The sequence below is a fragment of the Prionailurus viverrinus genome, chromosome B4, assembly GCF_022837055.1.
Source record: "Prionailurus viverrinus isolate Anna chromosome B4, UM_Priviv_1.0, whole genome shotgun sequence".
Lineage (NCBI taxonomy): Eukaryota > Metazoa > Chordata > Mammalia > Carnivora > Felidae > Prionailurus > Prionailurus viverrinus.
The window spans coordinates 125098050-125125357 of NC_062567.1; the positions used below are offsets into that span (position 1 = coordinate 125098050).

At 47.7% G+C, this 27308-nt stretch overlaps 2 protein-coding genes across 2 annotated transcripts in view; one reads left to right on the forward strand and one right to left on the reverse strand.

Annotated features, from left to right (window-relative positions):
• The window catches only part of TIMP3 (TIMP metallopeptidase inhibitor 3), a 59151-nt gene extending 33044 nt beyond the window's left edge, over window positions 1-26107 (forward strand). The window contains exons 2-5 of the mRNA XM_047865462.1: window positions 12236-12318; window positions 20161-20272; window positions 20979-21100; window positions 22179-26107. Coding sequence (XP_047721418.1) covers window positions 12236-12318; window positions 20161-20272; window positions 20979-21100; window positions 22179-22376 — 515 coding nt within the window. The 3' untranslated portion in view covers window positions 22377-26107. The remainder of the gene's footprint in view (window positions 1-12235; window positions 12319-20160; window positions 20273-20978; window positions 21101-22178) is intronic.
• SYN3 (synapsin III) overlaps window positions 1-27308 on the reverse strand; it is a 419700-nt gene that overhangs the window by 274610 nt on the left and 117782 nt on the right. The window lies entirely within an intron of this gene.

A 27308-nucleotide genomic window follows, 5' to 3' on the forward strand; every position in this document is an offset into this window, starting at 1 on the left:
TACGTTAAGAAGGTGTTCCACGGGCAGGCAGTCTTTTCCTTTTTACCACTGACACCATTTCCTATGACACTGTCAGGTCAGGGCAGCCCTTTTGAAAATACCAGCCAGACATAAGCTTTGTAATTCTGCTGTTACCCACTTTGACCAAAGAGGGCAGCCGTCAGCATTCTTCACTTTATTTTCTTAAAACAAAGGTTGGCTTCCTTAAAAGGCACTTGTATCTCATCTCCAGCCATCCCTCCACACTCTCAACATTAGCTACCTTTGATAAGTGCCTCGGGGCTTGAAGATCTATAGTCTGGCCTTGTTCTTCTTCATATCTGTTTTTGCTTGAGTGCCCACTGGAAGGTCCTGAGCTGACTGGAAGGTTCTGAGTAAGCGGAGCAGAGGAGAAGCAGCGGAGACTGCTTTCGAAAAGAGCCTCTGAGCTGTGTCCACCTGGTGTCCACAGTCTTTCTGGCTGAAGTTAGGGAAGTTAAAGAGAGAAAGGGGGAGTCTTGACTGTTTTAAAAGCTACCCAAAGGGTAAGTTACAAATGTACCACGTTCTTTTTGGCATCTGTGCTATATAATCCCCGGAGACAGAGAGTGGACATTACTTCTTATTCAAACCACAACAAAGTCCCCCACCCATCCTCACTGCATTTTGAGAACAGATTTGCTGTCTGTCTGCAAAGACACATCTGCAGGTCTGCTGTACAAACGAGTGAAGAAGTCCTTTTGCTTAACAGTTCCTTGGGTTTCCTACTCTTGGACCTATCCTGGAGTCCCTCGGCTCTCCTAGCAAACAAAATCCCAATTAGTAGAAAAATAAAATACTACAGACAGCTCCTGAGATGTTGCCAGCTGTTCTGGTCTCACAAAAATGACCTGACCTGAAAGCTCTAAGTTCTGAGAACCATTCGTCGGCACGGTATTTTTCTGGGCACTGCTTCAAAGGGGCCATGGTTGAAGACCAGGCTGCTATTCTGGTGGCCTCTTGTGTGGGATAAAGTTTCCCATGGGCCTCTGGGGAGGGCTGGAGAGCTCAGCAGGGGGTGTTCTGAGCACCCCTGACCTGTGTGTGCCTGTATGACAGTGAGCAGGTCAGTGCCTCTGAACCAAGTGGAGTAGAGCTTTCTAGAGGTCATCATGCCTCCTAGGCTCTGGCACATGCTGAGCTGAGCCAGTCAAAACACCCAAGGTAAGACCTCTGGGAGAAGTTAAGGGGCTTGGAGGGGGATGTTGGAGGAGACAGGGATTCCTTAAATCTTAACTCTGAAGATCAGAAACAGGATGTGAACTGGAATTGGTCCATTGGTGGGTCTCAGGCAAAGTGGGGCAAACAAGGCCTGGACTTGTTTCTAGGGGTTTCTTGTGGCTTTGGCACCCTCCAATCAGCTGACCAGTCGGGCACCCATTTGGGCAGATATCATCCTAAGGGCTGTTGGCAGGGACAAAGTGATGAGTTTATCACTGCCCACCTGAGAAATGTCATGTGTTGGGGCAAGACCCAGGCTATATAAAGTTGGGTATCCCTGCCTACTCTTGGCTTCCACTGTTCCCCTGCCCCTTGTCACACACTCTGTTTTCTGTTTCTCTGATGGGCTAGGCTGTCCAGCCCCCAGGCCTTTGCCTCTGCTCCCTCCCCCATCTGAAGGCCTTTTCACTCTCTTTCTCTCAGCTGACTTGTGATTTCTCAGATCCCAGCTTAGGCAGGATGTCTCTCTACAACACACATCTATATAGCACCACCAGGGTCTTACCTAGGGAGTAAGCACCAGCTTAGAAGGGAGAGGGTGTTTCTGTGGTCTGGGCTTCTAAATGGCTAGTAAGGCAACTTCTGCTACCAAAGTGCTCACCAAGCGTGATTAAAATGGCTGAGGCTTTGCTCCACAGGGGGTGATCAGGAAGGGAATGTCAGCACCCCAATGCACAGAAAGTGCCTAGCTTGGTTGGGTGTGTCTGATACATGCTCCGGTGGCTCCCTGGGCTATAACCATTTATCTTCTTAAGATAGAAATAAGCTTCTTGAGGGTAGGGCCTTGTCCACCTGCTGACTACTGGATCCCCAAGACATAGCACAGGATCTGAGGCATGTAGTCAAACACTTGTGAAATAATGGTGAATGAGTGAATTAATTCTAAGTACTCATGTTAGAAGGAGGAAAAGGAGGGGGAGGGAGGAGGAGGAAGGAGGAGAGTCAGGGAAGAGAAAGGAGGAGGAGAAGGAGGAAGGAGGAGGAGGAAGGTCAGGGAGGGTAGAAGAGGGAGAAGGAGAAAGGAGGAGGAAGAGGAGAGGGAGGAGGGGAGAAGAGAAAGGAGGAGGGTCAGGGAGGAGGATAGAGGAGGTACAAGGATAGAGGAGGAGGGTGGAGGAAGGAGGAGGAAGAACAGGAGGAGGGGGAGGAGAATAAGGAGGTGGCACCACTGACCTCGTTTCTGATGCTGAGCCTTGGGTTTGTCATCTGTTGGTGGAGTATGGGTGCTGTCACTCCACAGGCATTTGTGAACTGAGGCCTCTTGTAACAAGACCCCATGACTCACCTTTTTAGACATGAATTTTCAGCATATGGAGATCAGGGTTGCATTTTAGCATCTCAGATCACATTTTACCTGCCTCCCTCTTCTTCTCTGGATGACCTTTAGGAACTCAGACTCCTGACCTGCACTACAAGAGCTAAACAGGAAACCATCTCTGTCTCCCTTTATTGTATTACCTTCGATTCCCTCCTGTAGCCTCATCCTTCATTCAAGAAACATTTTGAGAACCCTTGGCACATTCTAGGCACCGGCCAGGCGCTAGGGGTCACAGATGCAGTCCTATTGTCTTGTAAGTCAGGCTGATGAGTGCCAAGGAACTGACCATTAAGGTAGAATGTGTTTGGGAAGAAAGGAAGCCAAGAAGACAGGAAAGATTTAGTGAGGCCTGGGATGGGCAGAAGGCTTCCTGAAGGAGGTGGCATTTTAGCTGGGTGGGTCTTACAGGGAAACAGACACGTAGGCAGATGACTGAGGGGAGAGTCATTCTTACTGAGACAAGGGGCATCACAGGACAGGTCAGTGTAGTGGGGGGGGGGGGAAGTGATAGTGTAGTGAGGTGGGGGGGCGGGGGCTTTGCAGTTGTAGGACTTGAGATGAGGCCTGAACCCCAGAGAGCCCTGTATACGTCAATGAGCTATTCAAAATAATCTTCTTATGCTGCAAAACCAAGGGAGGCTTGAAGAGGAGCTGCTGTGGGTAGGTTGCTGTTTCCATCTCTTCCTGGGAGAATGAGGGGGATATGGGGAAAGGATCTCCCTTCCTACTTCCTGTGCTTTGGGGTGCTGACATTCCCCTTCTGGCCACCCTTTGCAGAACAAAAGCCTCAGCAATTCTAATCATGCTTGGTGAACACTTTGGGGCAGTTGCCTTACCAGCCTTTTAGAAACCTGGACCACAGGAACACCACCTCCCTTCTCAGAAGGTCCTCACTCCCCAAGTTAAGTCAGTCCTGAATCCAGGAACCAGCCAGTCCTACGACTTTTGCCCTGTCCTGGGTCAAATGATCCACACCTCTGTCCCACGCTGGCTGTGACTACAGGAAGAAATTGAGGGTAGCTGACTCTAAAAGTGGTTATGCTGAGAATGAAATGTAATAATACCAAGTCCAGATGTATGCCTAGGTGGTGACTCTTAAATTTTGTCTTTTAATAGTTTAAAATTGAGATCACCACTTAAAACGGGAAAGCGGGAGTGAGAGGTCGGTTTTGCTTGTGTTCCTTTTGGATAATCTCAAAGTTCCAGGCAACTTGACCTTTCTGGGCCTGTGTTCCCTTTGCTCATCTCTCTGGGCCCCTTCATTTCATACACAACCGACGTCAGCTGGGGCCCCAGCATGTTTCCTAGACTGCTCCAGCAGAAAGCCACACTTGCTTCCAAGGTGAGGGGAGCTAGGAGCTGGCACGTGCCCCTCCTCCCCCTTGGCCAGGAGGTCCAGGACAGGGCATCCCCGGCTGGCCTTGTCTGAGGACCCTAGGGCACAGGGCGGGCACTGAGAAAAGAGGCTCTGTGCAGAGAGAGGTTTTAATATCCTCCTGCCTTTAATAGCTTTCCCTGAGATGGAAACTTGGGTTGAAATGATTTGCAGCTCTCCAGATTTTTCTGAGTGTGTGTGTGTATTTGGGTTTATTTTTAGCCGCAGGGGTTCGTTCCTTGCCAAAAAAACCTGCTTAAATAAAACCAAGATTAATATTTTTACTTAACGGAAAGAGTTAGTCAGGACAGGCTTTGAACTGGAGACTCCCTATCTTGATTGGGAGTGCATCTTAACTGTCTGGCCATGGCTTCCACAGCAAGGAAAAAGCCCTTTGAAACTGACCTAGAGAAGTGCCCTCAGAGTAGGATGCAGGAAGGGCCTATTGTGAGACCTCGCCAAGGGGCATTCTTCCTTGAACAGGCTGCCCCTCCCTGTCCCCCTCATGTTCTCCAGGGCCCTCTTCCTGGAAAGGCGAGGTCCTGGCTCCCATCAGAGCCCCAGGACTCTGCCTCACTCCCAGCTCCTTCCGTAGACCCTCCCCACCAGATCTGGTCCAGGCTTCTGCTTCCTCTGGATTCAGATAAAGCAAATGGAGTCTCTCCTCCGGGATGGGCTGAGGCCGAGATCCGCTTCGGCCTCTAGGGGAGTTCCAGATGCCTCTCCCCATGGACAGACCTCCCCCCTCTTTGTGCCATGCCAGCAATTTGTTCTTGCTCATACTGCTGTGTTTGCTATACTTGAATATCATTTACCTGTCTCCTTGCCTGCCTTTTTAAACTTGGCCCCTGAATTCCTCAGGGCCTCATTTATCTCTGCATCCCTGTGAGCCTAGCACAGTACTCCATAAATGATTGTTGAACAGATGTTTATCTGGCCCTGTGAACTGAGAACTGCTATTATCCCCTTCTGATGGAATAAAGCTCAGAAAGACTTGGTCATAGGCCAGAGCTTACCCAGAGGAGTTATTTATCTAATTTTTTTTTTTTTTTTAAATCACCCTCCACGTATGTGGCACTTCCCGCTTCATGTATTCAGCATCTACATATTAGGGACTTGTTTTGTGCCTGGCTCTCTGGTTGCTCAGGCTATAGCTGTTAGTAAAACAAAGAACCTGCCCTCTGGTGAGGCTTGCATTCTAGTGAAAAGCACAGGGACATAGGGTATGTCAGATGACGGCCAGTGCTGTGGAGCACAGTAAGGCTGGCCAGGGGCTATAGGGAATGGATGAGGATGGGTTATGGGGGATTGTGGAGGCCTCCTGACCAGGTGATATTCGAAAGAGGTGAGGGAGGGAGCCCTGTGGCCACTGAAGGGTGTTCCAGCGGGGGAACTTTAAGGGCAAAGGGGAGGTGAACAAGGGGTAGGGGGCTCGGGCCCAGAGCAGAGCAAGTTGCCGTTTCCAAAGGGCAGGAGGGTTAATAGGACTGGGGTGAGTGAGGGGCATTTTTAGGAGCTCAGTTTTGGATGGCTTGAGTTGGAGATGTCTTATTAGACCTCCAAGCATAAACGTATACTACGTGTAGACTCGTGTCGCGGACGTTCTGGGATGGAGGTTGCAAAAAGGGGAGCTGCCAGTTGTACAGATGGTATAAAGCCACAAGCTGGGTATAAGTGAGAGGAGGACGAGGAACCACCACTGCCTGGATTGAGCACCGTGGAGGTCATGGGTGGCATTGACGAAAGCTGCTTTGGTGGAGTGGAAGAGGGAGTTGAGGTCATGGCAAGAAGCTTTCAAGGTTGGCAATTATCACCCCAATTTGTAAGCCGGGATGGGAAGTGACTTGCCCAGTGTTACACAGTGACAGGACAGTGACTGCATCCAGGTCTCACGTGCTCCATGCTTGTTCATTCCAGTGTATCATGGCCACTTCTCCAGGGGTTTGCTTGATCTGCCCTTTCAGCCTCGGAGTTTTTGTAGAGGGGTTTTTGGGGCTTGAGGTTGTGGTGACAAATGGGGTGGAAACCAGACAGATCCAGTTAGAGCCTTTAGGTCTCTGCCCTCCACCCTTAATCCCTAAGGCCCTTTCCTCAAACGTGGACATCATCAAAGCGTCCCCAAAGAGGCAGCAGGTAATTGAAACGAACTCGGAAACGGGTCACCGGAGGTAGATATGAAAGATTCCCAAGGGGGGATGCTGAGTCGGGTCTCTTGCTGCCTTCCTCTGATTAGCACATTTAAGAGCCTACAAGTAATCACCGTCAGCAACGTAACAGTATAGCATCTGTTTAGCTTCAGGGTTACAGCGTGCCTGTTTATATATACATTGTCTCATCTAATTAATCAGCCTAATTAACCTCAGACTCATGGTGTTGTGAGAAACCTCAGGGATCATCAGGTTTTGTGGTTTCTAAATTATTTTATTTTCTTCCTTAAAAGCTTGCTGAGGAGCATAGTATGCTAAACAGATGATATTCTGTTATATTGCTGACGGTGATTACTTACAGGTTCTTGTTACTAATCAGAGGGCATGTGTGTGACGGTGATTGGGACAGGGTAGTGGTGTGGTCCAAAGGATAGGGGGTCACTGGGGGCTTAGCAGGGGGCCTTCCTCCTAGGGACCAATCCTCCTCTCTGATCCTTAGCAGACCTGACAGGGTGTGGGGAGGTGGAGGAAATTACGAACTGGTTTTCAATCAGTACAAATCCCATGAAAAGGTTTTCAGGCAGTCTGCTTTCCTGGGAGACCCACCAACTTTTGTTCCACTAGGAAGCAAAACCAGCCTCAGGGGACTTGACTTCCTTTTCATAGTTGGAAACGGGGGACAACAATAGCCACTGCATAGAGTTATCATGAGAATAGAGCAGGATTGCATGCATGCACTGCTTGGCCACAGGAGGGGCTTAAAAAATGATGGTTGTTGTTATCAATGTGTTCTAGACCCTCCCTCTCCTCTACACTTACTGGTGTGATGCAACGAAATGCAGGGAGCTAATGGTTAATGAGTGGGTGGGCAGCTGGAGAAGCAAGAGAGCCTGACCTTGCCCTATTTGGACAGGCTAAAATGCAGCATCTCCATGGGGCACAGGACCAGGGAATTGCTTAGTGGGCTGAGCCAGATGGTCTGTGGGCCTGCCTTGCAGTGAGTCCCTTGCTTGTCTTTGTTAGGAGCTCTCGGCCTCAGAAAGGCCCTGTGGATGGCAACCAGGAAATAACCATCAAATGAGTATCAGAGACGTCCTGACCCTTCTTTCCCTGGAAGGAAAGTCCAAGTCTGGGAAGGCAAGTGAGCCCACAGTGCAGGCCTTTCTGCTTACCTAAACCTTGCCTGCTAGGGTCCTGTCAGAAGAATGTTCCCTTCCCTGGGGTTGACACTAACAGTGACTTCTGCTTTTGGAGAAATTCGTTCTAGCTGCTGGCCAGGTGGGCCTTCCTTAGCCCTGCTATCCTCCTAAAAATCATACCTTAAGCCAGCAAAATCATTCTATAGGGCCTTCAGAGAGACAGGAATGGGAGTGGGGGGGGGGCGGTATGCATGTGTGTGGCACTGGAAGTATCATACTCACTAGATGGCTGAATCACCTCCTCTACCGTGGGGAGGATTTGTAGTGTTCTCAACAGGATCCTAACATGGGTAGAATCCATAGTCTTAAGTTGGTATACATTAATTCAGTTAAGGGATCCTTGATCCAAAATCCAGCCAAACTTTCAGTTTTCCAACCTACTAGTAGGAAACTTCAACTCTCGGATCAGGGTAGAAATGTCTGGATTTGATTGAAGATGGTTGGATGGGGGGTAGTAGGAAAGGGTGAGGCAGGGGGTTTCTCATGGGTGTCTTGTCCCCCTCTGACTATGCTGATGAATAGCGGATGTGCAGTTTCTGGACACAGCAAGCAGTAAGCTGCAATAGAAGCCGAATCTTGTTTGCCACTGGAATTGTTTTTTTGCTCAAAACTTGTGCCACTTGTGGTCTACATTACTATGGATGGAGGTGGGGGCAGAGAGCACACAATTATATTTCTGGAAGGGAGGTGCCTTGTTTCTTTTGTTTTTGCAAGCTCTTACTAGCCCTCCCCACAAAAAAAAATATTTAAAGAAAGAATATGATATAGAGATATTACCTTTACCCCTGGATCCTTAGGTGTATGATATATTTAAAAGGGCCCTACATATGTTTACAGATCTATGTACCAATTACATAAGCACACATAGCCTGGTCAGTTTCTTGCTATAGACGTTAAGTGAAAATACTGTTTACTCTGTTTTCCTTTGACCTCCATACCTCTGGAAGCCCAGGTTCCTTTCACAAGGGGAAATAAGAGGTTCCAAGACTGAGAGTCAGGCTGTTCGTCATTCCCCCCTTCTCTGACTGATGCCTTCATACCTTGGAGATTAGCCCTCTAGCCATGAACTTTTAAACTTTGTCTTCCCACTAGGTGTGCTCTGTGGAGGTAGGAAATGGGACTTCTATTTCTCGTCATCACCCCGCCAGCACACCAACCCAGCTCACGCCCATGTTGGTTTGGCTGCTGGGGGAAGCTGGGTAGACGGTGTGGGGCCATGTTCTAGCCTGCATAAAGAAAACCTGTGTCTAGCTCAGCCCCTCTATAAATCTGGCTTCCAGCCACTACACCAAGGTGGCAGGAACGGCCCACATGCTGCCAGCTCTAAGTTTGGAAACTGTCTTCTGTTGTTGTTGGAGAACCGTGACCTCCCACACCTCCCCTGTCCACTGTGGCCCCCAGGCCAGCGAATACCTTGGAAGCACCCTTAATGCCAAACAAGAAAGTACAAAATAGCACACATTTGCATTGCAGAGAGAGAAACCGAAGCAAATAAAGACATGTTAATTCATAGACCTAATAGGCAGATTTGAGGTTGGCTGGTGTTTTTACTGTGGAAGGACTTTGTGGATCTCTTTGGGAGAGCAGAAAGTTACTTAATTTTAGTCCAGTTGGGTGCAGTTTTGTTTTTATAAAGAAAACACTGGTGTGGTCTCTGTGCTGGGCCTTTTCTGCTTGTCTTTCTGGACCATAAAACCATGTGATCTCATTTGGTCCTGGTTGGCTGCTGTTGGATTACATGTGGGTGATGAGATAGGATAGGTACCTGCGATGAGGTGGGTACTCCAGACTTAAAAACACCTTGTACGTTTGTTCTGACCAGTTTATATGTGTCCACCCACATCTCCATGAAGTTCTGCATGATATCTTGAGGGGCTTGCCTTTCTTCCCATCCCAGAGAGAACCCCTAGGCCTTTGCTTACAGTGTATGTTAGAAGCTGAAGATGCTCAGATAGACAAAGAACAACAGAAGTCACAGTGGTGGTGGTGGTGGTGGTACTGTAACAGCAGTGACAGCAGACACACTGTTCTCAGTGTTTGTACTTAACCCTCACAGCATGAGGGTTAGGAGGAAGTGTTATAGATTAAGAAATGAAGGCCCGGAAGGGTTTAATGACTTCCCTAAGGCCATGCAGCACCAGTGCTGGGATTTGAACTCAGGGCAGTCAGGCTCCAGAGCCCTGGCTGTTCAGTGCTTTGCCATATTGCTGCTCCACTAGAATTAAGTATATCACTTGTAAGCCACATAATGGGCATCGGGCCAAGACAATCAGAAATATTTAGGCGAAAAGAGGTGGGGAGGGCAGTCCACAGGGGTTTGCCTGAGGCCACACGGTAATGGTGGAATTGAAATGTGGCTTCCTGACTGCAAAAACTTACTCCCTTTTCAAAGAACTATTCTCAGATGAAAATGTTCCAAGCTCAGGCCATTTCAGGGTAAGGAAGGAACTGGTTCACTGTGTGTGCAGAAGCTTCCAGAAGTACCTACCTTTATGGGACAGGTCTGCTTATGACGTGTTATGTCTAAATGAACTCAAGCCATTTTTGAGCCAGGAAAGGGTAGACGTTACTATTTAAAGGAGCCCCTTTTGCTATTTCTCCTCCCCTAAGGCAAAGACTCACTTGCTAGTTTACCTTCTGTGTTAATGAAGCAGGAGAAGGTGGAGCCAAATCAATTCAGGAAGAATCAATAGTAAAGTCCTGGCAGATATGCTTTCTGCCCAACAGTTAAGCTGTTACAACCTGACTGTGGGAGTTACTGTAGAGGAAATAGTCCCTGGGCCTCTGGGAGGCTGGCTCCCTGCCGAGGATGCTGCAACAAAGTTAGACACAGAGGTGGAAGCAGAATCTTGAGGGAGCTTGGCCTGGGATCTTGCCAACCTCTTATTTTACAGCCGACTTGGAAACAGACACTCGCCTCCTCCCACTGCCTCAGCTAAATTGCTAACTTTGCCAATGGGCTCTGTGTTTTACCCTCCCTGGCAAGAAGGTCTAGAGGGTCTGTTGGTTCATCTGGGTCCTGACATCACGTCTGACTGGGAGAGAAGGATCCAAATTCGTTTGGGGAGGAACAGGACAGAATCCAGTTGAGATGGGGGAGATTGGTCCCTAATAAAGGTGTTTTGTTTTATTTTGTTTTAACTTAAGAGATTAGAGTCCAATGAATTGAGAAACACTGTGGGACATCCAAAATGGAGGATAATGGAACTACCAGAATGGGCAGGGCTGTGTGTGTGTGTGTGTGTGTCTGTGAAAGGTATTCTGCTTAACAGACATTTATTGAGTGCTTATTTTTGGGGGGGCTAAGTACAACTGGAGATAAGAAAGAGTGACAGGATCTTAGGGCTGAAAGGGTTCAATTTGTGGCTCAACGCATGGCTGCTAATGTGTGCAAAATCCATTCCATCCTGGGCAAGGTCCTAGCATGAGAGCATCCAGACTCCCTTGATGGAGACACTCTCTGTCCCTATGGAAGCTTCCCCATCTCTTGTTGCCAGTTTTGTTACTAGAGAACATTTTTGGTTGAGTCAATGAATACAACTTCTCTGCAATTTCTGCAGTGTCTTTAAGATCTCTCCATTTATTCCTCCATGTGCCCATTCTATAAATACTTTAAGACAGCTTTTGGGTACTTCTTCACTTAAAATATAAAGAGCACACACAGCCTCTTATAATCTCAAAGTAAATCCCTTCCCTCTCTGTGTTCTCAGGGCATGTAGTAAATGCCTCTCTTCCAGCCTTCCTCACACTGGGTCTGTCTAATTGTTTTCTTGTTCATAGTCAATTAATATTTACTGAGCAACTCCTTTCTGCCAGACATTGTACTAAGAAATTTCAGAAGATCTTTTGTTGAATCCTTATTCCAATTCTTCAATGTAGGTAGAGTCACACCCTCTTTACAGAGGAGAAAATGGGGGTTCAGTAAAGGAGGTGGCTTCCCTTCCCTGTCTTCTTGTCTGTATAATGTGGATGCTAATACTGTCCCTGTAAGGCAGTCATGAAGAGTAAATAAATGAGGTGTACTACTGCACATAGTCGGTGTGTGACAAATGGGAGTGACTTCTAATGGCAGCAATCCTTCCATGGTCAGTCCATTCCGCTTTTGGTGATGATGATGATGATGATATTAATCATGTTTATGTAGCATACACCAAGTCTGAGACACAGTGCTGAGTTTCATGTGCATCATCTTACCTAATCCTTTCAATTAAAGAGATTGGTACCATTATCATCCTAGCTTTACAGAAGAGGAAATTGGAGGCCAGAAACAAAGTTACTTATCCACAGTCCTAATAGCCATAAAAGCAGAGCTGGGGTTAGAACAGTTTGGTTGGCTCCTGGGCACTCCCTTTTCCCATGTGCTCCATCCCTCACCACATCCTAACTGTGCCATGCCATCTAAGTGCTGGGTACCCAGGGCCCGCTCAGAATGCTGACTGGGCATGGAAGGAAGCTGGGTGCACATGCATTGCAACCCTGCAGGCATGCCAGGACATGCAGAGGAAGAGCCCCAAAGGAGACAGCACTCAGAAAGATGCGTTGGTAGGAGAGAATAGGTCTGGGAGACCATGCAATGCTTAGATGGACAGTGGAGGAAAGGCAAGAGACTTTAACAAGAGAAGTAGATTTTCGATTATGGTGAAACCACAGAGTCAAGAAACCCCTCCAGGAGTGAGTGCAGCCTAGGAATTTCCAGGGTCGGCAATTGTGAACATTTGGGATAATTAACTTGAATGATGACTGCCTGCCTTCTTTCCTCCATTCCTCTCCCACCCCCCAGTGTCTCTCATCTGAATTCTTGCTTTTATAAACACAATCATCTATTCAACTTGGCCCAGAGGTAAGAAAGCAATTCCAGGCACCCTGGGGGTTGGATGGCCCAACCTGAGACATGGTCCCTGATGTGGTTCAAGCCTCCCTAACCTCATTCCTGTCTGCGCCTTGCCTTTTTCTGCAGTGATCCGGGCCAAGGTGGTAGGGAAGAAGTTGGTGAAGGAGGGGCCCTTTGGCACGCTGGTCTACACCATCAAACAGATGAAGGTGAGTGACGGAAGCCCGTACCAGGAGAGTTCCTGGGTTGTTGTGTGGTTTTTTTTTGCCAGAAGAGTCCTGGCCAGGGGAGGCAGGGTGGGTGTATGTAGCCCCTCCCCACTGCTGGAGAGGGTGTTGCTAAGGCAGAAGAAAGGGATGGGTAGGAGGTGAGGGTGGGGATGGGGGGTGGCTGCTTCACCCTAGGGCCAGCACAGGTGGAGTCCCTCAGAGGCCATTGTTAAGAGGCTCCACTCTGGAACCACACGGCAGAAAGCCTTGTTCCCTGACAACTGTGAGACCTTGGCCAAGTCACTGCCCCTCTCTGGGCATTGGTCTTTCCATCTGTAAAATGAGGGGACGTGACTAGCTTGTCTTACGGGTTCTTCTGAGCTCTGACTTTTGAGTTTCAAAAGTTCCTACCAGTCTTATGCAGTTGCTGAGGTTACAACTTATGTTTAAGTCCTCAAATCTTTACACTGAACTTCTGCTGATCACAGGAACCTTATCCTGGTGTAGGAACTGCCCCCGCTTTCCCTATTTTCCCAGATCGTGCCTCCCAGCTGGTTAGCACTGTTTATTAAGCATCCTCCTATAACTGAACATATTCCTGAGCATATTTGCACCATGAAGCACACTAAGGAGGTCCATCTTAACAAAAAGAACATCAGATTTGAAACCTACAGAACTTGCTTCCTTGTCTCAGCTCCACTCCTGACTAGCCTGCTTCCCTTAGAACCACCCTTTCCTGGGCTTCAGTTTTGCCATCTGTTAACAGTGTGGGGTTGGGCTAGGTTCCCCTAAGAGCTCTTCCAACTCAGGCATTTCAGGATTCTAAGTGCTCTGGGACACTGGTGGTATTACATCTAAGGAGGAGCTGCTTTGGGTGCCAGAAGGGGGTACTTATGTCTGCCTTCGCAGAGAGGGCTGGTGGCACTTACTCACCCTGAAGAGCACAGCTGGCCCACCACCCCACCTTTGTAAGCACCTCCCTATGTGCAGCACTCTGTGTCAGGAGCCTTGGAAGCCACGAGAAAGATGGGGTTCCCATGTTTAGGAAGTATAGTCAGGCTGGGAGAGAAGACACATGTGCGTGACTAAGCAGAAGTTCAAGGTGGGGTGTGCTCAGGTCCAAGGGGACTGCCAGCCCTTTTACTCACTGCCCATATTTGTGTCCTCAAAAACTAGAGCAGCACCAGACTCGCATCAGGGACTTGGTGGATGTTTATCCATCTAATGGAGAAATGAGGGTGGGACTCTACTGGCCTGAAAACTCCCCAGAGGAGACAAGCCTTTGAGCCCCAGGGTAGAACTGAATGAGAGTAGTGATAGCCTGTGGGTGGTACCCAACCATTCTGGAGGCAGACCTCCAGGCCTCGTTATTCCTGCGTCCTGAGGCCTCAGGTTTGATGTACTAAGTTTGTGGAACCTGTTGCTTTCGATTCAACTTTGGAAACATCCACAGCCTTCTGGTTATGTAATGTCCAGAGTCAGCCCTGGCTAGGTGCCCTTGGCTGCCCAAGCCTGGTCATGGGACCAGCTTATGTCTTCAGATGGCCATGGGGAGAGAAGAGTGTGGAGGGGGGGAAACCAACGAGATCAACAACAACCAAAGAAACCCCCACTGTACAGCCCCCGGCAGCCAGTGAGCAAACGCCGAAGCATGTTAGGCAAAGCAGAGGTTCAGGAAACACCCCCCTCCTGCTCTGGAACAATCCATCACATTGTGGACGCTCTGTGGCCAGCAGATCTGAGGGAAAAGCTGGGAGGCAGTGGTTCCTAAGCTTGCCCAGCTTCCCCACTTCCTTCAGGGCCCGGATGCCAGGGTGATGAGAGGCCCTTCCTGTGGGCAAAATGTCCCACTTCCCCCTGGCTGGTGCCAGGCCGGCCTCTGCGGGGTGTTCAGAGGCCAAGTTACATTTGTTCACCCATCAGCTTCAGAGCACACACTCACTCCCAGGCTGGTGGCGTCACACTGTCCGTTCACTATCCTTCACCCAGGTTCATGGAACCAGGGTGCTAGACATGGGAAAGTAAAATTCCTTGTCTTACTTCTGACACAGGCTCAGAGGGGAAATGACTTGCCCAGTCATGCACTTAATTAAAGACAGATCTGGTTCCCAAGCTAAGGTGTTGGGATTCCTTCCCAATCCTGTGTATTCTTTACATGACTCCTCACATCTCCCTGCCATGTCGCTTTGATCATTGATCACTGTCTAATGCCTTTTCATTAACTCTGCCCCTCCTACAAGCCCAATATTAGATTACTCCTGGAAGGGTCATTGCCCTTCTATCCTGAGAGGCCACTGAATTCTGCTGGTCTCCAGGTAGCAGTTGGCTAATCAGGTGTGGGATGTAGGAACTGGAGTAGTTCATCCAATTGTCCCTCCCCGCTCCCCTTGCCTTCTCACCTCTCTCTGTGCTGAACACTATGCTTCAGGCCTGGGATAGAAAGATAATGTTTGTTATAACGAAAATAAGACTCTATTCAAATAACATGTTTTGAGCATTTACTATGTACCCGGCATTCTGCTAAGCCTTTGCATGGATCAGTCCTCACAACAGCCCTGTGAAGCAGACACACATTATTCTCTATTTTACAGGTGAGATAACTGAGACTTAGAAAGGTCATGTAATAGTCAAGTTCATACCACTAGAAAGTGGCAGACTGGAGGGAAGCTATAGAGGCTTTGCCAACAAGGAGATTATAGAACAGCCGAGCTGCATTCATCACTCCTGCCCACCCCCACCCCAGTTGTATGTAGTTCCCCCAGGGAACAAAAAGACGTTAGCTTGGCTTTGTCGTTTATCTTCCAGCAGTGTAGCTCTTGACTTGCAACATCCTGCAAAGGGTGTACTGAAAACTCTTTGTAGGAGGGAAGGAGGAGAGGCCAGGGAGGCGAGCCTGCATGAGTTTTGGCACTGGTCCCTGGGTGGCTTTGTTCTAGTGGATTAGAGAGTCTACCCCAGAGAGTCAGACGGGGTGAGCCAGGGCTCCCTTAGAGCAGGACTGAAGGAACTCTGAGAACGTGAGAATTTGAGCCATCCTGTCTAACCTCTCTTTTCTGTCTCAGAGTTCCTACCCCCTCCCCTGGAACTTCTTACACAGATGAAAGGCAGGCAGACCCTCTCTCATATGCTAATTCCAGAACCTCTGGTCCCACTTTGCAGGCCCCTCTTGAGTGTGCAGAGACCCACAGGTGTGTGTGTGGGGGAGCATTTGAATGTTAAGGGGGCTTACTGCAAGCCTAAGGTTGGAGATTAGCTGGAGCAGAGGCACTGGGCTGCAGTGCAAAGGTGGAAGTTTCCAGAATTGGTCGCTCTAATCTATAGGGACCTTATCTCCCATCAGGACCATGAGAAAGCGGTCTGCTTTGCCAGGAGCTGCAGTCTTTACAGTGGAGACATGCTCCCAGGCTGGCGCAGTGGGGGACAACACATGGGGAACATTATGTCCCAGCTGGTCCCGGGAGGGTCCCATGGGGAGGCCCACTGGTCATGTGCTTTGCATGTCCTGACTCTGGGCAGGACAGATTTGCTGGGCAATTGGAATGCTTGGCCCCTGGGGACTTCCTTCCTTCAGTGGTCTGTCTAATCAAATGAGCACTATAGCAAGGTCTCGCCTTTGAAGCTCCAGCTGGAAGCCTCTCTGACCCTCCAGCCCACAGGGAACTGTTCTCTTCTCAATGCCTGTAACTCTTTCTGGTCTGGGTCTCTCGTCCAGCCCTCAGCAGAGACTGCCTGCATTGTCATGTGCTCTGCCCCCCACCCCTTGCTAGACAGCCTGTTCTGTAAGAGAAAGGCTGTACACTTGGTATCTCAGTCAAGCATCTAATGTCTCTGAAACTCAGGTTCTTGGTCTGCAAAGGAGAATAAGTTGTGGGTTGAAAGGAGTTCATGATGTAAGACAGCACCCAGCACAGTTCTCATCTCTGGCAGCCAAGCCAGAATTTTTTGACATAGTGATGACATTTCATGCTGTCAATGTAGAGTGAAGAGCAGGCATTCCATAAGAAATACTCAAAGCCCCCCAGATCCAGAAACTTCTTTCTTACATTATTTGTCTCTTTACCCCAAGGGAAGCTAACTTCTTAGAACTTTTGTGTACATACTACCAAGAGGGGAGGCCCAGAGGCTCATAGAGTCCAATGTGGTGTGTGTCTACACACAATAGAACATTATTCAGCCTTAAAAAAGGACATCTTTTCATTTTGACAACATGGATGAACCTGGAGGACATTACGCTAAGTGAAATAAGCCAGACACAGAAAGACAAATAGAGCATAATCTCACTTTTATGTGGAATCTAAAACAGCTGAACTCACAGTTGAACCTCTCACAGAAGCAGAGTAGAATGCTGGTCACTAGGGGCTGGGGGTTGGTGGAGATGAGGAAAAATGTTGGTTAAAGGGTACAGACTTTCCGTTCTGTAGGATGAATAAGTTCTGGAGATCTGATGTACAGCATGGTGACTGTAGTTAATAATACCAGATTGAGGGGCACCTGGGTGGCTCAGTTGGTTAAGTGACTGACTCTTAGTTTCAGCTCAGGTCATGATCTCATGCTTTCGTGGGTTCAAGCCCCACATCGGGCTCTGTGTTGGCAGTGTGGAGACTGCTTGGGATTTTCTCTCTCCCCCTTTCTCTCTCACCATCGCTGCCTCTGTCTCTCCCAAAGTAAATAAATGTTAAAAATAATAATAGCAATACCAGATTGAATACTAGAAATTTGCTAAGAAAACAGATCTTAAGTGTTCTCACACACACACAAAAGGTAACTATGGGAGGTGAGGGATGTGTTAATTATCCTGATTGTGGTAACTATTTCCCAATGTATACATATACCAAAACAGCCTGTTGTATACCTTAAATATATGCATTTTTATTTGTTGATCATACCTCACTAAAGCTGGAGAGAGAGAGAGAGAGAGAGAGAGAGAGAGAGAGAGAGAGAGAAAACAACCTGCCTAGTCTGAAGTTCAATCCAGCTTTAAATCTCTGCTTTAAAAGATAAGGTTGGGCAAAGAGCCATGGAAAGAAGAGGAACAAACCTTTCCCTCTGCTGATAGAAATTTCAGTAGAACTAGTTTTAAGCTAACTTTTAGTGAATAATGTGCTCCAAGCACTATTCTAAGTCATTTAATTCTCAAAAACATTTTATGGAGTAATACGTTACCCCATTTTACAGGTGAAGAAACTGAGACCCAAAGAGGTAAAGTAGCTTTCCAAGTGGCTAATAAGTGGCAGAGACAAGAATCAGACTGGCTGTCTGTCTCCAGAACCAGAGTTTACCATTAATCCTCCAGTGCTTTGACTGAATTTGATTACCTTTAACATCTTTTCCAATTCTGAGATTCTCTGATTCTCTGATTGCAGGACACTACGAATGTATTACAGTCTTCCTAAATTTGTCAAACCAATTCTCAGTCTCTATGCATATAGACCTAATGATACTTTTGGGATCAATATTTAGGTCAAGATGGGATCATTATAAAGAAAAGATAACGAAATGAGTACCATCTGCCTTTACCATATTGTCACACTCAAAAGTGACGCTAAGTGGCAGTGCTGTGTCTGTCAGACCCAATCACTTACGATGTATTAAAGTTCTGATACTGCATGCAAGTGCTACAAGCCCTGTTAAAATCAAGATTCCTTCAAATTCCAAAGTAGTGAGAACTGAGCAGCTGAAGTCACTGGACCCTAGACAGGGACTGATCCTCACTCATAAAGCAGAAAGGAGATGAAGGGGAAATACCAACAAGGATGTACTGAGGCTCTGATGGCATTGGGTCTGCAATATTTCAGAGCGAGGACTAAGTTGAAACATTTGCCAGGAACTCAAGGAACATCCACACCAGAGGAGAAGCTGATGGGCACAGAGGGAGTGCAGGGAATGTTCTTGGAAGGCCACACTGGATGGCATGCACACAGCAGTGCTCTTAAGCATGGTTCCTGTTAAAGCCAGAGAGGCACCATCCATCACTGAGGAAGTGGGGGGTAAGATCTGACCCGCCCCTGCTCCCCCGCGGCATAATTGAAAACTGAGTGTGGACAGCACTTCTCACAGTGCTTGGCTGCGTTTCCTCGTTCAGCTGGTGAGCCTCTCGGGAGAAGAGGGCTAAAAGAGAGGCCAGGTAAATTAAAACCATCTGCACTGATGGTTGCACACAATTAGGGCAGCGTTCCCCTTAAAAAGGCAGAGGCTCCCAAACTCTGTGGGTCCAACAGACACTCTATGACGGTGGAGGTCCTCGTGGACCACCTACCCCCACCATCCAGTCCCCACTTAATAGAAAGTAAGGAGAAAACCCGGCCCATTAGTACAAATGGGAGGCACTTAGATGAGACACCAATGAGGCGATGTCTAGCTTTTTATTAATTACCATAAGTAAATTAATAACGCATGCCAGGAGCTAAAGGAGAGACGTTGTCCTGTTGTAAACCCCTGGAGACCACCAGCCATCCAGGGCCTGTGTGCTCTGAGAGCTGGGAGGATAATGGGATTGGGCAACACCTCGCTGCCCCCTTCTACCTTCACCCACTCACACGGTTAACAGAGATTCCTTGACAGATCTGAACCCATGTAAGACTCGTGGCCATGACCTGGAATCACCAAGTGGGTCCAGCCTCGTTATGGTCATACCAGTGGCTCTGAGCACATGCACATAAAGGAGGTACAACAGCCATAAATAGCATTTGCCTGTATCAGAGGCCCTTGGGCATGACTCTGTGAGGCCACAGGAAGAGAGACCATAGGATAATGGTTAAGAGCATGGGCTCTGGAGCAGATGTGCCCATCTGGAGTCCTGCTTCTGCCATTTGCCAACCATAAGGCCTTAGATTAGCCACTTAACCTGCCTAGGGCCCAGGATCCTCACCTATAAAATGGGCATAAATAGTTCCTGTCTCATGGGGATGTTATGGGGGTTAATATTAGAGTGGGATTTCTCAACTTTGGTACCACTGATATTTGGGGCCAGATAACTCTGCTGCAGGGGCTATCCCATGCATTACAGGATATTTAAGAGTATTCCGGGCCTCTTCCCACAGACGCCAGTAGCAGCCACACCCCCTCCCGTTTGTGACAATCAAAATGTCTCCAGACACTGTCAGATGTCTCCTGAGGTGGGGATAAAACTGCTTCCAGTTGAGAACCGCCGTCTTAGAGGATGTTGTAGATAAAAATGGCCAAATATCACCATTTTCATACAGTTCAACTTAACAATTATAAAGTGTTTAGTTTAAAAATCTAGAAATTTTGTATACATGTTTATAGGCTTTGCCTGGGGTAAAGGAAACCAGTGCTTTCAACAGATGCTCAGAAAGATACAAGCATGGAGAACCCTGGCCCTGAGTTCAACTTCCACCAACCAAACACAATTTCTGAGTCCTTGTCTGTAAAATGGGTACAAGAATGCCTACCTCTTTGGGTTCTTAGGAGGAGACAGTGAGGGGAATGTAAATGGAATGCTTTTATACACTGAAAAATGTCATGGAGATGTCATCAGAATGCTGGCCATCTGCCTTTTCGGCACGTGGGGGTCAAGGTTGGTGAGGTGGGCAAGGACCCCTTTCACAGCAAATTGCATGGATTTCTAGAAAGGTTTGGGATCTGAGAAGAGCATATGTCTGGTGCCGTGCTGTGGGTGTGTTAAAACGGGAGGTGTGACTGGCTGTATGGGAAGGTTTCTCCAGGATGGCACCACCGTGGCTCAGACAAGAGGAGGAGAAATGGCTGGGGAGGTCAGTGGCCACACGATGGTGGATTAAGGGAGTCAGATTCCCATAGAACAAATGACAGCAGGCTCTCCGAGCCCTGGTCCTGCTCTCATGACGTTCCTTCTGCCCACAGATGTACCGAGGCTTCACCAAGATGCCCCACGTGCAGTACATCCACACAGAAGCTTCTGAAAGTCTCTGTGGCCTCAAGCTAGAAGTCAACAAGTACCAGTACCTGCTGACAGGTAACAGCCAACTCTAGCATTTAGGTCAGGGTTTGGCCAAAGTCCAGCAGTCCTTCACTTCAGAAGGCTAGAGAAGGAGTGATTGACCCAGAGGTGTCCTTAGGACTTTGGCTTTTCACCCAATGAATTATAAGGACTGTCTGGTGTTGAGTGCACTTGGCTTGGCCTATGGTAGGAGCTCAAGGCTCTACACTGAGCTGGGTTTTAGTGTGGATGCCACCACTGGCCCTGTGACGGAAATGGAGTTTTGTCTAGTTTGACACATTCTCAGCTTTACTATATAAATCAAAAGGGATTGCTAGGACCTGTTCCTCTATACCCCCACAGTCAACCTATTTATTAGGTCTGTTTGTGAAAGTTACCCACCTACAGGCAGTCAGTGTAAGAAAGGAAAAAACAAGAACAAAACCAAGAAACCACTGATGGGGACAGGAAGGGTTGATCTCCATCCCAACTCTAGGGCTTCATGGGTTTAAGAAGCAAGTCATTTAACCTCTCTGAGCTTTGTTTTCCCCACCTGGGAAATGGGGACACAGTTTTCCCTAAAACGTATCAGGAAGGATGAAGTAAAATCACAGGATTGGAAAGTATTTAGCACAGTACCTGGTCTAAGGTGGGTTCTCCGTAGGTGAGAATTCTTTCTCACCAGCCCTGTGGCTGGGCTCTGGACACAACAACTCTCCTCTTGTCCTCTTTCCTCCTCTAGGCCGCGTCTACGATGGTAAGATGTACACAGGACTGTGCAACTTCGTGGAGAGGTGGGACCAGCTCACCCTCTCCCAGCGCAAGGGGCTCAACTACCGGTATCACCTGGGTTGTAACTGCAAGGTAATCCCTGGAGAGGGCAGGCAGGGGAGGTGCTGGCTCACGGCCCCCAGAAGCATCAGTTCCTGCTGTACTGGGCACTGGGCCCTTGTGCTGAGAAGGGTCTGCATGTCGGGCCAGAGCAGAAGGTCGGGTGTGAACAGGGGTGGTGAGGAATGTTGCCCCCTGGCTGAGTGGTGAAGAAGGTGGGGGAAGAATGCCTTTCTGCTATAATCTGCCCACCCGAGGCTGCCCACTTGGCAGCAGCTGGGGCATGAGGACTCTTCAGTGTCCCTGGCCTCTCCTGTGGCTCAAGGTTGTGGCAGTACCAGATCCTTACAGTGGCAGGTCCTGCAAGCAGTCCCAAGTGAGTTCACCAGGGCAGCTGCCTCACTGATGGGCAGGCTGGCACAGGACTACTGATACCAAATGCTGCAGAAGGTCTAACCAGGGCCAATTCCTTGACTCAAGCGCAGAGTTCATGGCACACAGCCTGCCTGCTGTGGGAGGGAGCTGGGCAGTTCTCTCACTGAATTCTCACAACTTTGTGTAGTGTTTATTACTACTATGCTCATTTTGCAGATAAGAAAATAGAGGCTCAGGGAGCTTAAGTAACAAGCCCTAGGTCACACAGCTCCCTGATTTCACACAGCTCATGTGATTTCTAGTCGATGGCAGCTAGATGCCCAAAGTTTATGCTTTAATCTTTCTAATTCCTCAATTTCCACAATAGCTGAGATCTCTCATCCTTGCTTGTTACCACTTGAGAAAGAAGAGTTTTCTCAAATGTGTAGTTCCACCACTTTCTGGCTGTGTAAATCAGAGCAAGTTCCTTGACCTCTCTGAGCCTCTGGTTCCTTATCTGTAAAGGGAGATAGATCTGTTATGAGAACTAAAGAGAATAGCATAGAAGCACTTAGCAGGATGTCTGCTACACAGTGGCACTCGGTAGGTGTTAGTGGGTGTTACTTACATTATTTTCACCAAGGGACTGGTGTGGCTGGGCTCCACCTGCAGTGCTCTGAATCCAGACTGGAGCAAGCATCAGGACTGGGGCCACCATGGCAGAGCCCACCAACCTTTGGCTGTTATCTAATTGCAGATCAAATCTTGCTACTACCTGCCTTGCTTTGTGACCTCCAAGAACGAGTGCCTCTGGACCGATATGCTCTCCAATTTCGGCTACCCTGGCTACCAGTCCAAACACTATGCCTGCATCCGGCAGAAGGGTGGTTACTGCAGCTGGTACCGAGGATGGGCGCCCCCGGACAAAAGCATCATCAATGCCACAGACCCCTGAGCACCAGACCCTTCCCCACCCTTCCCTCCCTTCCCGCTGAGCTTCCCTCGGACACTAACTCTTCCCAGATGATGACAATGACATTAGTGCCTGTTTTCTTGCAAATTTAGCACTTCGAACACTTAAGGAAAAGTCTATGCTGTCATATGGAGTTTATTTGGAACCATCCTCCTGGCCCCACCCTGCCCCTTCTTTTTGGTTTTGACATCACCCATTTCCACACGGGAATTTTTGGTGCCATGCCAGAAAGAATGAGGAATGCACACTCCTCTTCTTCGTGATGATATAATCTATTTTTTTAGGAAAACAGAAACCGAAAAACTATCCCATTTGGGCATTGTAACACCTACCCCTCTCTCTTCTCCCCCACCTCACCATCTCCCAGACCCGCTTCCCTTGACCCTTGTCCTCCATCCCAGTACATAAAAGACACAGACAAGGAAGTTGCTGAAAGGTCAACTGTTTCAGGATGAGTCCAGGGCAGCAAGCAGATAGACTCAAGGTACGCAGAAGACCATATACACTGAGGAGATGCTACTGCATTGTCCAACCAGACTATGTCTGTCTGTGTCTGCACGTAAGAGTGAGGGAGGGAAGGAAGAAACTGCAGGAGAGGGTCTGAGAGGGTGCAGCACACTCAATTCCCCCCAGCCCAGTGATGCTGGGGTTGACCAGATGTTTCTGAGTCCGGCAAGCAGCCAGGACAGAATAACAGAACTTTCTTAGTTGATGAAGACTTAAACATCTGCCTGAGGTCAGGAGGCAATTTGCCTGCCTTGTACAAAAGCTCAGGTGAAAGACTGAGATGAATGTCTTTCCTCTCTCTATCTCCCACAAGACTTCCTCCTGGAAAACTCTGGTAGATTTGGCCGGGAGCTTGCCTTTATGTAAATCGGAGGAATACACACATCGTACACTATCCACAGATATAGTCAAGTAGAGCTGGGTAGAGAATACTATTTCCAAAGTAGGGTTTAGCTCACCTAGGGGGATGTGTTTGTATACACATTTGCATATACCCACACGGGGACATAAGCTAATTTTTTACAGGACACAGAATTCTGTTCAATGCTGTTAAATATGCCAGTAGTATAATCTCTTCTATTTTGTTGTCGTTGCTTGTTTGAAGAAAATCATGACATTCCAAGTTGACTTTTTTTTTTCATTTTAATTAAAATTTGAAATTCTGAACACCCTCGACATCCCTTTAACTGGGGTCATCTGACCTCTGTCCCTCTCCTTTTCTCCTGCTTCATGTTTGGGGCCTTCATTTAACTGCCTTACTGGCTTGGCTCAGATAAGAAAGTTAGTATGGGTCAGGGGCCTGGGCACAGGAGGGAAAGCTGCCTTGGCTAGACAGCCACTTTCCTGGATTTTGGGACAGCCTGCTCTTCTCCCAGCTCACTGGTGGGCGAACACCATCTCCTGAGGTCCTCACCTCATGGGATTAAAATCGGTGGTCACTAGGGAAGCCTGACTCTGCAATCAGCTGTAGGGTTTTTGTTGTGTTTTTGTTTTGTTTTTTTTTTTTTGAAATAAAACTATAATATAAGTTCTCTGATTAAATAAAATTATTTTCAGTTTAAGTGTTGAAAGTGAGATGCCAAGAGTAGGTGATAATGCATATTTCACAGAGTTGGGGGTGGTAGGATGGTGACATTTAACATGATCACTCTGTCTCTTCTTTCAGATTATGGCTATTTTCCTCTTAGTATTTGTATCTTCAGTTCATTCCACTTTAGGAAACAGAGCTGCCAATTGAAACAGGATTTAAAAAAAGAAGCAGACAACACATTGTGATGTCTTGCACACACACAGACACACACACACACACACACAGACACACACACATGCAAATACCCAGGCAAGGTATTTGGCAGAACTCCTGAGTGGGAAGGCAGTGCAGGCATCCAGTTTCCATGGTATTCATTGGATTATCTTGTACCTTTCACCCTATGGTCATGCCATTTGGCAGGTGGGAAATGGGAGGCTTTGCCCTCTCAACGCAGCTGTGTAAGCAAAAGGAGCTGAGGTCAGCGGACCAGTGGTCTTTAAAGGGTAAGCCCAAGTCCTTGGTGTTCTGAGATTTTCTTGATTTCAACCTCCAAGTCTTACAAGATGGAACCCCTGACCCAACCACACAAGTGCCCTCTCACAATTGGACATCAGCATCCCCTCTATGAAGCATTGGCCATTCTTGGTCCTTCATGGGGTCACCTCCACTCACACAAGGAGGGACCTGGGGTGAGGCCTGAGCATGAATCATCTGAAGTTTCCCTGTAGAAATGTTGGTGGAACCACAGTCCCATCTGTCAGGCCCTGTCAAAGAGAATAGCAGGTCCTGGGCAAAGAAGGGTCCTTTGCAAAGCGATGTTGGCAGAGGGCGGTTTTTGAGCTTTCTATAAGCTATAGCTTTGTTTATTTCACCTGTTCACTTACTGTATAATTTAAAGTCATTTATGTAGCTGAGACACTTCCGTATTTCAATCATATCGTGAACGTTTTATTTTGCTAAATCTTGTGTCATGTGTAGGCTTTAATATGTGTACATTGTGTTTAAGAGAAAAAAAAAATGAAACCCACATGCCGCCATTTTCCTGAATCAAATTCTAAAGTGGAATGGAGGGTAAAATACTTCTACTGTGCAGGCAGCTAGACTGGCGAACTGGAGAAATGAGAAGGATCTACCACTTTGACACTAATCCCTCCTCCTCCCTATCAGCATCCCAGTGCTTTCTGGAGTAGGAAGGAGGAGGGAAAACAGCAAGTACATCCATGTCCTTGCTCTGTATCAACTGGCACTGGGCAGTCTGCTGGTCATTCCCATTCTTTTTCCCCCCTTATTTTTGACCACTCAATTGGGAAGCCATGATTTCTTCTAAAAACCCAGGGCCATGGGAGCTGTGATTCCAAGACCTCTTGGCCTCATCTGGCCATCTCTTCTGCCTCCCTATCCAGAAAGCATTATACCTGGGGCTCTCTCCTCTCAGACCTGTGCTCCGTCTGGGTAGATAATACCAGAGACTCCCATCCTTTACCATCACCCAGCTCCATACCTACATCATGGCAGTCATGGTACAGCCCATGAATATCATTTTTCATATGATGGTTCTTGAACAGTTAAAGAAACAAATGACTTATTGGAACAGCTCTGTCTCAGAAACACTGTGGCCCCTAGGAGACAAGTACCCTCCCCTGCCCAGCCTTTCATCTTGTGTTTGATGATCATCAATATGGATTACCCCAAGATGGCACCCAAGGGTTTGGCTCCTGGCTACCAAAAGTAAAAATATCACTACAGTAGTTTTACACAAGGAGAACACTTTAAAAATCTGATGACAGAAGCAAAACAAAGTGTGAGAATGTAGGGGAGGTGGATATCAACAGCCTCCAAAAATTAGCATTTGGGAGACATGAGGAGGGAAAGAATTTAAGACCGGTTCGTGCTCTCGGGGGAAGGGCTTCACAGATCCTCCCATGCCCTCACCTTTCCCCTTAGCCAGTCTGCTGTCCTGAGACCCAGAAGTGATGGAGAGAAACCAACCAGAGAAAACCCTGTCTGGAAGGAATGTATTTGTTGCTAAATTTTGTAGCACTGTTTACAGTTTTCCTCCATGTTATTTATGAATTTTATATTCCGTGAATGTATATTGTCTGTAATGTTGCATAATGTTCACTTTTTATAGTGTGTCCTTTATTCTAAACAGTAAAATGGTTTTATTTCTATCACACACCTGTAGTCCCTTGCCTCCTTATATCCTGACTGCCACTGGGGGTAATATAGACAGCAGAGGGCCTTGGAAGCTGGTCCCACCTGTCCTGGCTGCAGGCAAATGAACATTCCCTTCCCTTCATTCATTTCTAGGGCTTGAGCCCACCCTGCCCCAGTCCTTTCCCAAGGTAGGAACAGGCATTCTAGATTTCCCCCCAACTGCTAATCCAGCACTGACCTTGCTCCCTGTTTCTATGGCCAGGGTTCTCCATAGCTCTACAGAATCTGGATTGCTATTGAATTAACTATTAGTAGTTCAAGTATTCCCAGACTGGAGCCCTGACTTGGCTTTCCGTTTTCATCTAAGAATCTCACACCATGAAACTGAGAGGGGAAGGTTGCAAACATCAGTGCCTGATGCCAAACACCTGCCTGAAATTCCAAGTATGGCTTGGCCTAGTTGGAAATGCTAGGAACTCAAGAGGTCCCACTATAGCCGTGAGCCCCTCCTGGAGCTTACAGCTGGACCTGTCATCCTCAATGAGTTGGGTTGGCTGCAGACCCCTCACCCAACTTTCATCCCATTGTTGACAATGTTCCAGGTATAGCTTTTGCCCCTATTTCAAGCTAATCTACTTTGATCACCTATCATATATCAGGCACAGCACTCTACACACATGATTGCATTAAATTTCCACAACCCAATGAGGTTGTCCCACTATCATCCATAGTTTTTAGCTGAGGAAGCCAAGACTCAGGTTAACTCATTGCTCAAGACCTAGTATGCTAGCAGACTAGGATTTAAATTCATTCTGGTTTGATGATAATCCCTGAATTTTCTCTATAGTGTTCATACTTTGTTGGAATATGCCAGGTTCCACTTACCTTTCTTTTTAAAAAAATTTTATTAATTTATTTTGAAAGAGAGAGAGAAGGGGGCAGAGAGAGAAGGAGAGAGAGAATCCCAAGCAGGCTCCACACTGTCAGCGTGAGCCTAACTCAGGGCTTGGACCCACAAACTGCAAGATGATGACCTGAGCCAAAGTTGAACACTTAACTGACTGAGCCACCCAGGCGTCCCTCCACTTACCCTTCTTATTCCAACCAGCATATCTTGGATTCTATGACTCTCATTGGATCAGATATAAGGGAAAGATAATCAATGGAAAAACCTCTCTGCCTGTTTAGACTGCCCCCACCTGGGGCCTGCAGTCCTACCA